This window comes from Heloderma suspectum, chromosome 17 (genome assembly GCF_057233095.1).
Source record: "Heloderma suspectum isolate Gila_16-S chromosome 17, 16-S_ref, whole genome shotgun sequence".
Taxonomy (NCBI): Eukaryota; Metazoa; Chordata; class Lepidosauria; order Squamata; family Helodermatidae; genus Heloderma; species Heloderma suspectum.
Window position 1 is genome coordinate 3,204,860 of NC_139474.1, and position 15,438 is coordinate 3,220,297.

At 49.1% G+C, this 15,438-nt stretch overlaps 1 protein-coding gene across 2 annotated transcripts in view; it reads right to left on the reverse strand.

The window, feature by feature from the left end:
* Window positions 1–15,438, reverse strand: part of ARHGEF2 (Rho/Rac guanine nucleotide exchange factor 2) — a 169,813-nt gene that overhangs the window by 101,042 nt on the left and 53,333 nt on the right. For both annotated transcript variants that reach the window (XM_084823678.1, XM_084823679.1), the window contains exon 6: window positions 12,643–12,775. In XM_084823678.1, the coding sequence (XP_084679804.1) occupies window positions 12,643–12,775 (133 nt within the window). The remainder of the gene's footprint in view (window positions 1–12,642; window positions 12,776–15,438) is intronic.

A 15,438-nucleotide genomic window follows, 5' to 3' on the forward strand; every position in this document is an offset into this window, starting at 1 on the left:
CATTCAGCCACACCCATATCCCTTAGCTCCATCTCTGCCATATCTTAGGGTGGGAGCCTGGGGAGGCCTGGCATGCCAACCCTACTACTCTTAAGGGTTTGCAATGCAGCCCACAGCATTCCTGGTGCAATCCTCCATACAAATGATTGAACCATCCTTGAAGCCAGCACGGGGTGTGCCAATATGCATGTTTTCACGGCTGCCTTTTGGGGAGGCCAGTCAGCATGACAAAGGCCTGGTTTGCATGACTCAACAACTCTTGCTCGCTCCCACTCATTCACGTCTACTCATGGTTTGGTAGCCCTGACATGCAAACGAGGTACATACAACAAATACCTTACTATCATATTTAGTCTATAAATGTTAAGGAACAGATCCATTTGTCAAACAATTTTAACGTCTGAGCTGGAGTTGGAGTTAAGTTAAAGGCAGGGTGGTGTACCATTTCAGGCCATGGGTTCTGTGCTGTAGCCTGGGTTGCAGGGATCTGCTATGGTTCAGCTCTTGAACAGCGTTCAGGTTAGGCCAAGTTTCCGAGGTGAGGAAGGTGGGAAGAGATCAGCACCATGGAAAGCTCCAAGTGCTGCTGGGGCTGGAAGCCAGAAGGGGTTGCCTATATGATGCTCCAACAAGGAGCAGATCAAGAATGAGCCTTAAGTGGGAATTTGTCTGAATTTAGGATGGTTGGCTCGGCCGCAACACTAATTGAAGCTTTGTCTTTCACAGGGGTCCAGCCTGTTTTAGCAGCCTCAAACTGCAATGACATAGGAATGGCTGTGGCATGTGAGTGTCCTCATGGCCAGAGTCCTCAAAGTCCAATGATAACAAGGCAGCCTCCACTGGTCCCAAGGAGATGGGAACACTGTGATGCCTTTCTGTGACTGAATCCTCTTCCTGAGCTGTTATCTCTGGATCTTCCTCAGAGGACAAAGGCTCAGGATCCTCTGAGAATGAGGGTTCAGGGTCCTGGTCCATGATGGGGTGGGGGTCAGGGATTGACTAATTTGTTTATGCATGCACATGAACATGCAGATTCATCTGGATGGGAAGCCTGTCCTTCCAGCTTACTTGAGTTTGATTTATAGCCATGAGAAGTGGGCATCCCAGTAAGCCAGTCACAAAATCAGAAGAGAAACAGGTCTATTATATTCAGAGAACCATATGGCTCCAAGTCACCAAAAAGGAAAAAAAAACGACAAAGCCCTAGCAGCTGCCCTACGAGAACAGCCAAACCCCAGCTACATATTCAGCTGCACATCGCCCTGTCTCTTGCCTCAAAAAACAACAACCATCTGGAACCCGTTAGCGGCTGAACCAGCTTCACTTAACAGTGGCACTGTTCAAAGACAACTGAGACCTGCAGACAGAGAGGCGGAAGAGTGCTCACTGCCAAAGGCACAACGTGGATCAGACAGACACATTCAAAAAAATCACCACCACCACCACCACCACATCAAAACAGCAATTCAGACGAGGCTATGCTAGAACAGCTGTCCCCACTTGGCACCATCCAGATACGTTAGACTACAACTCCTATCATCCCCAACAACACCAACAGCTGGGGGTGATAGGAATTATAGCCCAACACATCAGGAGGGTGCTAGTTTGAGGGAGGCTACTCTACAGCATGGACGCATTTACTCCTGTCTTCTAGAAGCAATAGGAGGTAAAATGCCTCGGTAGAAAAATGCCAAAGCAGGGAGTTCAAGAGTCAATTGATGGTCCACTTGTCTGTGATGCTGGGCGCGTTGCCAGAAAGCGATGGGGCCAATGAAAGTCAGGTGCAAGGGCCAGATTTGGCCAGTGGCTGCCAGCTGAAGCCACCAGAAACACTTGGTGGCAGCTGAACATAGAACATGTCATGTGTCTAAGCTACTCATCACTGCACAGATCACTTCGAGGACCGCATAGAAGACTCCCTGATGTAAGCATCATGAAAACAGCCTCAGCTCAGGTTCCCCCTTTCTGTTTTAGCACTCAAGCGAAGTACTGAGTACTGAGCCAGAAGGACGGGAACCACCTGTGCAAACACACCACTTTTTGAACTCCCAAATCTGTTTTTATTCAGCCTGCCTTAAGACAGTGAAAAGGGCCTGATGCAATCGTTACACACAGCACACCATGTCCTCCCAGTCTGGTGGGGAACAGCTGGGCTGTTTTTCTACCCTTCTAACCCAAATCAGCTGGCGACCGCTTTAAAGTTGGCGAAAGAGAAATAAATAAAAATAAATCCATTCCGAATGACGATTTCGTAACAGCCCCAGATTTCCTGGAAGGAACTGTGCACTGGAGAAGAAAGGAGTAAGGAATTCACACCTTCTTCTTCCCTGAGACAACAGTGACCATTACGCACACACAGACACGCACACTTTGGACAGTCAACCAAAGCAAGCTCATATAAGCAAGTAGCAAAGTCCTGTTGAGTGCCAGATCAAATAACCGCCTGGCCAGACCTCCCCTGCAGTCTGAGCTTAATGCAAGCTAAGGCGGGGCCAGCCCAAGACACTTTGGGTGCCTGAAGCAGACAATACAAGAGCCCCTCCACCACCCTCTTACAGGACTGGGTACATTACTGACCATTCTGTGATGTCACAGCAGTTCAGGGTTCAAGTAAACATGGGCCCTGTCTACATGGCACTGCTTTCGCCTTTCACTCCATTGCACCTGCACAGGATTTCAGCTTCTGCTGTGATACACTGGCGATTTACTGCACGCTTCCCTAACAGACTCCGCCGTGCCCTTTTTTTTTGCCATTATACTTAAATGCGCGGCTGTGCAGTCCCGTGAGCATGGGGGTGTGACACTGCAGTGGCTGTCTTGTATTTTAGGGGTTCTGTTGTGTCTTTCTGTCCCTTGCTAGGTAAAGAGTGGGTGTTCTGTGCTCCTTCATTTCCACGCCATCTGTTTGTCCGTTCCCCAGCCTGAGACTCTCGCGAAGGTTTGCACTCACAAGGGTGAGCGGTACGTGCCTACCCATCGCTCCAAAATGGTGGCTGGAGCGATGTTGGTCCTCCCCCAACCCCCCCCCCCGCCCCTTGGGCACTGAGTCGGAAAGCAACCGTTGGGAAAATACGAAGCTGCAAAAATGTGCGAAAGCGTGATTAAATAAATGAAAACGCCTCTCTGTGCCTCTGTAACTGCGCAGCTGCGAAGGGACAGGGGGAGTAAAGGGGCGTCACAGAGAGAAGCACTACGTACGCCTACAACATGCCCACCGCAAAATGCAAAGTCGGTCTGGGGAAGGGACAGACGGCTCACAACTGCGGGGAAACCCGCAGCAAACAAAAAATATCGCAGCAAAACCCCTCCTTGGAAATCCGCATTTTCCAGGAGAAAACCACGGATGGCTGCGAAGTGATGGCTGCATTGTCTGTCCCGAGGGACCTCGACTCACAGCCACCCCAGAGTAAAAGGCTCGCGTAGATGGGGCCTAGATGGAAGCAGCCTGCTTGTTTTAACTCAGGTCCACTCCAGTCCCATATAAAGTGGGAAGGGGCAATTTTCAGAGCAGAAGAGGTGTGTGAAGGGGCTTTTTGCTAAGTCCCCTCCCAGGTCATGGCTTACTTCCACAGACCCTGTCCTCCACAGATGCTTCTCAGCCAAACTCCAGCTCCAGTAGCAAGCTCAACATGGGGTTAGAGCCTATGGGGTGAGTGCTCCGTTTCCTTCACCCATGCAGCCATTTTATATTAAACTGGGTCGTGTACTATGCGACTCAGTTTATTATTTAAATATTTTTATGTTAAATATTTTTTAATCTCAGCTTTCAACTATATGCTCCCTAAGGCAAGCTACAATAATCAGAGAACCAGTGTGGTATGATGGTGAGAGTGTTGGACTGGGACTTGGGAGGTCCGGGTTCTAGTTCCCAATCAGCCATGAAGCCCACTGGGTGGCTTTGGGCCAGTCATGACCTGGTTTGCATGCAACTGTGACAAATCGTGGATTAATTAACCCAGGATTTGCCAGGGATGCTTGGTGTGTGGAAGACGCTTTCAGGTTGTAAAACAACCTACAAACATCCCATTTGTAGGTTGTTATGTCTCAACCTGGGCATTTTGGGTTGTTTGTGGTTTAAGCAACCCAAAGTTAACCTACAATTTGTTCTTAGGTTAACTTTGGGTGGTTTAATCCACAAACAACCCAAAGTGAACAGGCTCGGATGTCATGCTAACAACCTATGAACAGGTGTTTGTAGGTTGTTTTGCAACCTGGAAGTGGCTTGCACAGTCCATACATCCCTAGCAATCGAGTTAATTAACACATGATTTGCCACTGTTATGTTTGAACTGGCCCAATGACTCGCAGGGTTATTGTGAGGATAAAATGGAGAGGAGGAGGATCATGTACAACACTTTGGGTTAGTTGGAGGAAAAGGTGACATATAAATGTAAGAATTAAGTAAATAAATTATTTAAAACTATCAAAACAACCAATGCATGAAAAAGAATTAAATAAATGAGAAAGAAAACGAAACATAGCCAAAAAAAAAAACCCAGCGAATTCAAATCAAATGCTGTCAAAAGCATAGACAATAAGACCATTGTCACCTAGGACTGAGAAAGGAAATGGCTCAACTGCCAACCAAATAGATGGAAGAGGGGTGAGGGGGAGTTCCAAAAGCAGGATGCCACCAGAGAAAAGGCCCTGCATATATGATTGGGGCAGATCAGCGTTTAAACACAGGATGTCACATCTGGTTCAGCCCTAGATCAATGGCTATGGGGGGGAGGAAGGATATTCACAGGGTTCAAGCAGCAGCCAGTTTTTACCCTTACATATAATCTTCTGGGAGTGCAGGACTTAGGTCAGAAACCAGCTGGCAGTTAGAGTAGAATTGACCCAAGCTACTAATTTGAATTTAAACTCCTACGTGCGTGTGTGTTAAATATTCCCACCACCACCCCGCCCCACCCTTCTCCAAATTTAGAAGGCCAGTCAGGAATGTAATTGCAAGGAGATGCTAGACTTTGCAGCAGCCCACAATGGCACAAAGGGTGAGCATTTTCACATCAAAGACATCCCAAGCAGAGTTTAACCCTGTTAACAGCTGGCTGCTAATCTAGATTTCCTCCCCTTCCTTATGGCGATGGGAGGGGAAGGAAGGAGAGATGGGCACAGGACAGAGATTAGACCCGGAATCCTAGGCTAAACTACTGCTCCATCCACGAGGATAATAATCTCAGGCCAAAGCTGCTGACTTCAAGGCACTTTTCCCTGTGAGCATGTCAAGAAAAAAGGAAATGCCCAGAAAACTGAAACAAAGGCATCGTGAAATGACTGGCCCAAGACGGATAAGTGCATGATCACAGCCCGGATATTAGAAATTGTTGGCCACTCTGGGGGGCTTTCTACATTAAGGGGCCAGCCTCAGGACCCCTAGGTTCTCCCTTCTCCTTTCCCCCTTGCCAGAAACAGGCATTTCAGTGGGGAGGGGGAGAAAATGCAGAGAGCAACCCAGAGAGAGGCAAGGAGTGAGGTGGGGAAGGGAATCTTGGTGATGACTGACTAGGCGGGTGGAGGTTTCATACAGGCTGCCTTGAGGAAACATGGAAGCCACTTAGGGGAAGGGGCCATGGCTCTGGCAGAGTCCCAGCTTTGCATGCTGAAGGCCCCAGGTTCGATCCCCGGCATCTCCAGGTAGGGCTGGAAACACTCCTGCCTGAAACACGCTTGGAAAGCTGCTGCCGGTCAGTGTCGACAACACTGGGCTAGATGGACCAAGGAACTGACTCTGCACAAGGCAGCTCCCTATGTTCCAGATTGGCCCATCCTCCTCCCAGGGCCATCTAAAGACATTTCAGGAACTAGGGACGAAATCCATTTGACCCACTGCCTTGTATATGGGGCACAACCCAGTGCGAAGTTCTTCTGCACAAACTGCTCTGAAACGAAAGGGAGCCGCACAGAACGTCCCGCTGGTTTGCACCCTCCAGGTCAGGTCCTTGCCTGTTATGTTATGTAACCATCGGTCATGATAGCTAAGAGGAGCTTCCATGTTTAGAGGCACTCTAGCATTGAGTGTGAGACGCTGGGAACAACCAACAGGAAAGGACTGTCGCCTTCTTGCCCTACTCAAGGGCTGCTCAGAAGCGTCTAGCTGGCCACTGCTGGGAACAGGACAATGCACTCGGGGGGCGCTTGGCCCCTTTCTTCTTGCATTCTTAGATCTGCTTGACTCCCACAATCCGCCCTCTCCTCCTCTTGCCTCATGCCGTGGCAGGTCCGCCTCTGGCCCTGAGGGTCCTAAACGTGTGAGGAAAGCCCCGCTCTCCCCAGGGCACAGCAGCAGGAAACGGCTTCCAAACCAAAGCACTACAGCTAAAAAAAGGCCAGGGCGGTGTCGGTAACCGTTGGGTAAACAAACCCCTCGGCCTGGCAAGAGGAAGGAAAAGGACGCGGCTTCCTCTGACCTCACCAGCCCGGCAGCTGTTCTACGAGATACGGGAGTTTTTGAGGAACTCAGAGAGAGGCAGCGTGAAGCCCGGGATGTCGGAGTGGCAGGAAAGGCCAAGCTCGGTGGCTGAGAAACGGCAGCTCCTGGAGCCCCTTGTCAAGGCAGTCACCGATTTGCGAGTAAAGAGGTTGTGGGGCTCAGCTTTGAGACCAAGCCCCATCTCACCAATCCCAGAAATGTGGGGGCAGACTGCAGTTACTCAGTGAACGACGGGGCGGGGGGGGGGGACTCCCCACAGAGATCTCGGCAGGAACAGCCAAGCCATGAACTGGTCTGTGTACTGGTGTCCCTTGTGGCTCTTTGCGGGTGCAAGATGGTTGTGCGACATCCTAGCACAACACACTTCACACACACACACACAAATTAAGGCTACCTGTTACATCTTTATCCCACTCCAAAGAGCTCACAGTGGTGTATGCCACTATGCGCACAGCACATAGTTAAACTATGGAACTCACTACCACAGGATGTAGCGATGGCCACTAATTTGGATGGCTCTAAAAGGGGGTCGGACAAATTCCTGGAGGAGGAGAAGGCTATCCATGGCTCCTAGTCCTGATGGCTATGTGCTACCTCCAGTACCAGAGGCAGTGAGCCTATGTACACCAGCTGCTGGGGAACAAGGGCGGGAGGGTGCTGTTGCGCTCGTGCCCTGCTTGTGGGTTCCTGGTCGACAGCTGGTTGGCCACTGTGTGAACAGAATGCCATAGTAAATGGACCCTGGGTCTGATCCAGCAGGGCTCATTTGAAGTTCTTATGTTCTAGGTAGTTCCCCCCCACCATTTATCCTCATAACAACCTTTTTAGGCTGAGGGACAGTGACGGGCCCAAAGTTGATAGGTTTGGTGGCTCGGTGCAGATGGGAAAAGTCCCCTCTAGCCACTACACCACACTGCCTCTCTGAATGGGGCACAATCCACCGGGAAGTTCTTCACTGCATGCCCCACTGAAGGCGATCTGGCAAGGGAGCCCCTCGCTCAGCTAGAAACAATTCCAGGACAGGCCTGGGTTACAGCAAGACTCAGCCCTTGCACGTGCGGCACCTTAGTCCTGCCTGATCCTCTCGTGTCCTCCTGCTGCCCTCTCTATCTGCCGTCCCTTCTGACCAATGCTTGCCTAACCCAGCCTGCGTTGATTCTGCCCTGCTCCAGACCAGTTCAGGCCCCGGCTGCAACTGGGCCCTCCACCAGACCGGCCCTCCCAGGGATCTGCCTGCGCCAGCACTCCATCCTACCCCTGCCAAGGTTTGCACTTCACCTCCCTGAGTGCTCTGCTGGCTGCAAATAATCCTGGTTTGTATTTAACAGGGATCACGACCCATGGCCCACATGCAGCCCCCTCTCCGCCACTGCCGAACAGCATCACTGCTTCCGCGTGGCTAACAGTGGTCAACAGGAGGAGGAAGGTAGAAGCTTCTCCTCCCCTTGACGACTCTGTAGCAGCCAGAACCGCCATTTCCACAGCGACATTAGCGGTGCAAAAGGATGCCTGAAGGGGAGGCTGAAGTCTCCTCCACTGCCCCAGCAACCCCACAGCATCTGGCTAACGGTGGCGCAATAGCAGCAATGTCCACGGGGGTAATGGGGAGGGGGGAGTGAAGGAGGCCTTAGCCTCCCCCACCTCAGCAGTGTGTGTGTTTATGTGTGCGCACGTGTGCATGTGTTACGTGCGCAAATGTGTCTGCAGCCCCCGCTTGGCCCTATGCGGATTACCAATGCGGCCCTCAGAGCCAAAAACATTATGCGCCCCTGTTGTCTAATAAGGAACTCACCCACTTCACGAGGAGTGGATGCTGGCTTGGAGAACTTTCTAGTCCTGCCGTTCACATAAAAGTGCAAGTTCCATAGATTTGTCAAAAAGAACACTTTTCAGCATCCTTCCAGAAAAATTCCATGTTCAGTGGCTACTGCCTGCAGCATTGCTGGCACCAGAAAATGGATCCTATGTCTTCACAACAGAAAACACTGAAAAGCCAGAGTCCGGATGGGCTGCGTTAGCTTTGTCATCTCCAGCTCTCCTGTGCTTTTGTCTGTGAATTCTCATGGGCTTCAATTTGCTATGTGTGTGTGTGTGTATTGTTTTGTACATCACTTATGAATTTCTATTAATGTAAGCAATTCCTAAATATCGAATCACTTACATTAACTGGAATTTGTAAGCCATGTACAAAATAATGCAGTGTAAGTTCATAATTAAATACTGTGTAATATTACTAGATACAGAAGACAAGATTACCTTTCTGGGAATGCGTGTTGGAAAAAGTATGCTTTCAGTAGGTGCTGAAAAGCCAGAAGGGTTGGCACCTGCCTAACTTGTAGTTACAGGGAGTTCCAGAGAGCGGGCGCCATGACCCTAAAGGCCTGTTCCGAGCCATCAAGGCCAGATCTCCAGGAATATATTTTCTGATGAGTGCAGCAACCAAACAGGCAAGTGGGGGGTCAGGCAGTCTTGTATTTTTATGTTTATGTTTATATGATATTTTATGTCTCTGTACTGTCCCCTTGCTGCCACCTATAGGATAAAGCAGGGTAGAAGTCCAACTAAACAAATAAAAGTCCATGTTCTGAGGATGGGGCTCACCAGGGCTCCACAACCTGCTTTGACCCTCCAAACAGGCTCTGGAGAGACCCTGCACTCAAACAGGAACCTCTCATCCCAAGAACAAAAAGTCATAGAATCATAGAGTTGGAAGGGAGCTTGGAGATCACCTAGTCCAGCCCCCTACTACATGCAGGTTCTGCAAGGCAGCATGCAGCTGAAGCATCCCTGATACATGGCCATCCAGCCTCTGTTTAACCCAGGGGCAGGCAACATGCGGGCTGCGTCTGGCTTCCCTTGGCCTTTAGCGCAGCCCTGCCACACCGACACAAAAAACCTGTCAGTGTGAAAAGGGATAAATTTAGCTTTAAAACAAGCTCAATTTGTCCCTTTTCAGACTCTGTTGTAGTTTGCTGCCAAATCTCAGTGGCAAACCACCCTTTTTTTTTTTGCTGTCGCCACACTGCCAAATTTCAGCAGCACAACAGCAGCAGGAGTACGGCCCCTGCAGAGGTCTGGGGGACGGAAAATGGCCCCTGGACCCCTCAAGGTTGTCCACTCCTAGCTTAAAAACTGTTAGGAAGTTTCTCCTAATGTTGAGCCAAAATCTGATTCCCTGCAACTTCCAACCACTGGTTCGAGTCATCGGTAAAAGAGCTGCTTTCTTATACTGCATGTCTCATTCGTGTGCCTGGATAGGACAACAGCATCCCTTGGTTCCAAACCACCTGTGGGAAGGCTTTCATCAGGGCCGGACCTTGGAAACATAGCTGGTGATCTTGCCCAAACCTTGGGGTTCCTGACATCTGGCTTCAGCCCATCAGTCTCTCGAGCATCAAACCCTACCGGCTGATGATCCAGTGACTAAAGAGGCATGGCTTAGATATGGTAGCCTGGGGTTCAACCACTGCCATGGACGTGCTGGATGGCCCTGGGCAAGTTACTCATCCTTTGCCTCAGCCACCAGTGCTTCAAGTATGAATCAGGAGAAGCAGAACTACGCATTGCACCAGGGGTCCCCAACATTTTTGGATTGGTGGGCACATTTGGAATTTTTAGACAATTTTGTGGCTACCAAGGGCTTGCCCATTCGTAACATGGTGGACGTGGCCAGTCACAAAACACTCCTCTCCCAGAAGGCAAACTAGAAAGACTTAAATGTGAGGCTCACGCTGGCTCGGCTCCATAGCCCACAGTTGCTGGTAGTGCTGGCTCCATGACAAGGTTACACCGCAGTAAAACTGGCCGAAATGGTAGACTTCACTTCCCTTGTTCACAGCATGAGGAAACAGCACCACCTCCTGAACTGTTTTGTCACTTTTTCCCCACCAATTTTATTTGTTTTTATTTTAGAGTAAAAATACTCTGATTTTAGCCAATTCAGGGCCACTGCAGATATGACGGGAAGGACTAGAGCTCATTTGTGTACCCTGTTCCCCCGCGGAGACACAACAACAGGAGCTATTTTTTCTTAGCAGACCTCAAAGTCCCAGCAAAACCTAAAGATTTAGCAGTTGTGTGCCTGTCGTTCTTTCTACCGCACTGGAGTAAAAATTACAAAACCAGGAAGGACATTTCCCAAATGTAACCAACTTGTAAAGCATTAACTGGAATTGTCAAAACAGATGAATGCAATATAATTCGGTCGATCTACACATCAAGACAAGGAATCAACCAAGGCCCAAGTGAATGCTCTGGAAGAACTGTGAGCAGTGCCAGCTCCAGGTTTTGGAGGGTCCTTGGGAAAGACCCTCAATGGCATCCTCCCTCAGTAAGTCTACTTTCTCATTGTCATTTTCACCTGCTGCTGTCGCTCCTCATCTTTCTCATTATTGCTACTATTGGCTTGCAAGGCCGGCCCTACCATTAGCCAGAGTGAAGCAGTCACTTCAGGCGGCAGCAAGGTGTTGGAGAAGAGAGCTATGGGCCTTGCAGCCTGCTCAGCGCTCCCTTAGTTAGCCTGCTGCCTTCAGGGGGAGTGGAGGATACTGACCCATTATCAGTGTTGAAGACAGATCCATCTGCCTGTCCAATTGGCTTTTGAACATGGAAAGGTAGGGGGTGCCATCTTGTCCTTCGCCTCAGGCAGCAAAAGGTCTTGGGCCGCCACTGCTTGCTTGCTCGCTTGACGGGCGGAGAGCCTGGGAGCAAGTCGGCCGTGGCATCCACGGCTCCTCCTTCTCACCACCACCATTGTCTCAGCCAGCGATGAGACAGGTGAACAAGCGAGAAGCAGGTGAACAAGCAGGTTGCAATGGCAAAGAGGAAGAGCAGGTCCAGAGGGCTCCTGGACACTGAGCCTGCCTGTGAGGCACGGGGAAGGGGCAGGTGGGGCTTCCAGGATGGTGCGGGAGAAACGGGAAACCGACGGCCATTGTGAAAACTACATATTCGATTCTTTTCAAAACAGACACAACCAGGGCGTGAACACAGGTACCGTACAAGGATGAAATGTGAGCCAAGGCTCACGCCGGCTCGGCTCCATAGCCCATTGTTGCTGGTAGTGCTCAATCCTTGGGAGCATGAGACAGTAGGGAAGGGAGTTCCCTCTGAGCAGGTACAGAATGCAGTTCTCTCCATCGCTAAGTAATCCCAGCCCAGCTCACAGACTCCTGGAATTATGGCCGCATGATTTGCAGAAAAACATGAACCCTGGAAACATCTTAAACCTTAGCAACTGAAATAATAATTTTTAAAAAGCAGCAGGTTCTGCTCTGCATTAAAGCACTCACACAATAACACAGCTGCACGGTCCAATGTAAAATACTCAGACTAAGGGAGAAGATCCTTAATATAATTCTTGCAGGAAGAATCTATAAGCATCAAATGTATTTGGGTAAATAGGGATGGAAACCTAGGAAACAAAATAAATGCAAATACAAGATACTGGGGTGGCAATGCTGGATTTCACTGGGATTTTCATGTATGTGTCCTCGTCATCCCCTGCCCACATTGTTATAGAGTGTTAATGACATACATTCAGAGCCAAAATACCTATTGTTAGGGTGAAACTAGATTTTTTTTTAAAAAAGGGTTTGGGGGAGATGGCACTTGTATGTTTTACCCTGCTTTGGAAAAGGTGTGTGGTGGGGTCATTAGGAAAACAATGCAGGGAAAGGTTAAACCCCTTCTTCTGTGGGGCTCTGGCCCTGATCCAAATCACGCCTCCCTCAGGCTAGTATTAATTAAAAAAAAAAAAACAGCGGGGGGGGGGGAATCCTATTCACAAATCCTGGATGGCTCACATAGATTGACCATATGGCATTAGCATAAGAAGCAAATGACGAATGCCTGCGAAATAGTTACAGAAGGGTTAGGAAGTTGCTAAAGCAAAGACGCTTACTTCTCAGCAGGACAAACAGGAATGAACAATATATTGGAAAAGAACTGGGCAGACTGTGTTCATTTTTGAAATCTGCACCAAGAAACTGATGGAAGGAATTCATTTCCACTGCTGCGGGCATCAAATTGTTAAATCAGGGGGACCGGGAGGTAACGTACAGACAGACGCTTAAGTCCCAGCCCCCCCAAAGATGTGAGTACTTTGAATCAAGGATAAATATTACTTGGGTATTAGCTGTCCGGCCAACGGAAGCATCACAAAGACATTCCACACACAGACCTCGTTCAGAACTCCACGACCCTACCTTTGACTTCCCAGTCATCTTCTTTAAGAAGCTGAGGGTCCGCCCCAGGGTGGACCCCTCCCTCTGCGGGTGAACCGGCTCCTTGGCCTCCACCGTGGTGGCGTCCAGCCGCCCGCAGCTGCCGGTGCTGAAGCTGAAAGCATGGAAGGAAGGGAAGAGTGAGAAAGGAGGAGGGTAGAGAAAACCGAGCTCACAGAGAGGCACGGAGACACTTACCAGCGCCAAACAATCCCCCTTTTTGTTGTTATTGTTTTGAGGGCAGGAAATAGGGAGGGACTGACTCCCTCGGCGGCCCCCAGTGACCTCAGAGGGCGCCTGCTCATATTCCCAGCTGGGGAGATGTCGCGTAGAAGCATCTCTGTTTGCTTAAGCTCCACAAGCAGTTAGCAAGAGGGGGCTGGAAGTCACTGGGGGTATGGAAAGAAGTTGGGGGCTTCACAGCCTACCCCACGGAGTCCCTCTCTGCTCCTATCTTTACCTCAATTCATGCAGCCCAGCCTGCCTCCAAAGTCCAAGATGGGGGTAACAGCTCATTATTATTACAGTTTATTATTTAGTACTGTCTAGGCCAGATGTCTTTATTGTTGGTGTTTTGTTGTTTTTATGAAATGTGTGCTGTTTTATCACAGTATTGGTCTATTTTATTGTTATAAGGTCCTTGGGAGGGTTCCCTCTCTGAAAGGCGGCCTACTAATATTATAAATAAATAACCATATATTATTACTATTATTATTTATATAGCTCATTCAAATCACTTCATATGCTCAGCCGTCCTTTACAACAACCCTCTAAGGTAGATTAGTGTTATTATTATTCTCACATTGCAGATGATGCTGAGACTGGGAGAACTCTTGGATGACTTGGAACTCTCTTGGATGACTTTCACCCAAGATTCCAGATGTGTGCCAACTCACAGTGCAGTGACAGAAAAAGTGTTCTCTTAATGGATTTTTTTTTTCTTCATGTTCCACAGCTCAGGTCTGGAACTGCAGAGGGGTTCCAGGATTAAAATAGTGGCAAGTCCTAACTCAAGTTAAACCTTTAATGCATCCAGGGCATAGTATTGCTGAAACAGGGCCCGATGTCCCTTAAAGCAATGTTAAAAGTGGCGGTTAAACTTTGCAACATGCCCCAAACTGCAGTAAACCTTTGCCATGTGTCCCTTTAGCAAGGAGTACTAAAAGATGTAAAAGGAGGGAGACAAGCCTTTACAAAAACCAAGGCAAGATGGACTTCCTAAAGAGAGGCAATGAAATAGGGGGAAAAAAATCCAGCACCCCCACCAGCCAGGCCCCCTAATGAAGATGGGAATCAGAATTGGCAGGGCAGTGAGGGGGAAGAACAGAGACTTTGCAGAGTATATGGAGACAGAGAAAGAGGCTGTAATCCAAACTCAGAGAAGGGAGGGGAAGAGACACAAAGATGTGTTTGGGAATCCTGGGGGTTTGGGGGCTCCCTGACGTCTCCATTATCCCTGTCTGGTGCATCTTCTGCAGAGTTTAAGTGCTCTGGTTCACTAGGCCTTTTCCATAAAATGCATGCTTTTCAAAATTATTATTTAACACACCCAAATGTTGACACGTTATTTAACACACCCAAACATGTTCTACACTTAAATTTCTAAAATGTCTGGGGCAGATCCAAATTTAAAAGATTTAGGGCCCAGGCCCACAGGAAACAAATCTGTTCACAATCTGCATATGCGAATTTATATCTATATCTACAAGTTTAGAAATCATCACTAGGAATCATTTAAATTTCATGAGAGGCAACACCAGTCCACTAATTTCTCACCCAAATAATCCCAAATAAAGTAAATTCTTCAATTAATTTGCAGCACCCTCACCCAGATCATCCCAAACCAACGGGGAAAAGTTTTTTTTCCTAAGCTGAATTACCATGCAAGGGAAGTTGTTGGGTTTTTTTGAGGGGGGATGTCACAACACGTGGGGAGGGTAGAGTTAAGCCTTCACTCCCCAGCTGCAATCCCCCTTGAAAAATGGCCCCTGCATGGCAATTAAGCTGAGGAGAAAAAAAAACCACTTCTATAGGCACCAGTGGACACTGAGGGCTCTGCAGAATAGATTCAGTGCAGCAGCCTCATGGGCCCAGACTTAGCAACGCCCCTGGGCAGATCCACCCCAAGCCTGTTTGTTTTGTTTCCTACGCTGCCTGGAGCAAAATTAAAATCCCACCACCACATGTTTTATCATATGCTAAGCAGCATAACACTAAATGACCAAGAGTGGATTGTGATACTAATTTCTGGTGTTTCATTCTCAGTCTCTGTCACATCTTTAATCCCTCCCTTTCACAACTCTGTCCGTGCCCCGGGTGGCCAGTGGAGGTCAGGAGGGCTCTCTGTCATGCCTCCTCCAAGAGGGCAGGCAGGAGCTTCTCTTTTCAAAGTATTTCCACAGTCAAGCACTCAGGAATGCTGCATAGTTTGCTTTTGCAGTGGCAGCACTTCTCCAAGGACTAGAATAATAGGATCATGGAACAGTAGGGTTGGAAGGGGCCTGCAAGGCCATCCAGTCCAGCCCCCTGCTCAATGCAGGAATCCAAGTCAGAGCATCCCTGACGGATGGCCGTCCAGCCTCGTCTTGAACGCCTCCAGGGTGGGAGAGCCCACCACCTCCCCAGGTAATCGGTTCCATTGTCGTATTGCTCCAACAGTCAGGACGTTTTTCCTGATGGTCAGCCAGAATCTAACTAGGCGGAGAGAGACCTCCATCAGCCAGAGAACCACTGGGATGCTGCGCCACCCGCTGCCCAGGAAGAGCGTCACGGCAAGGG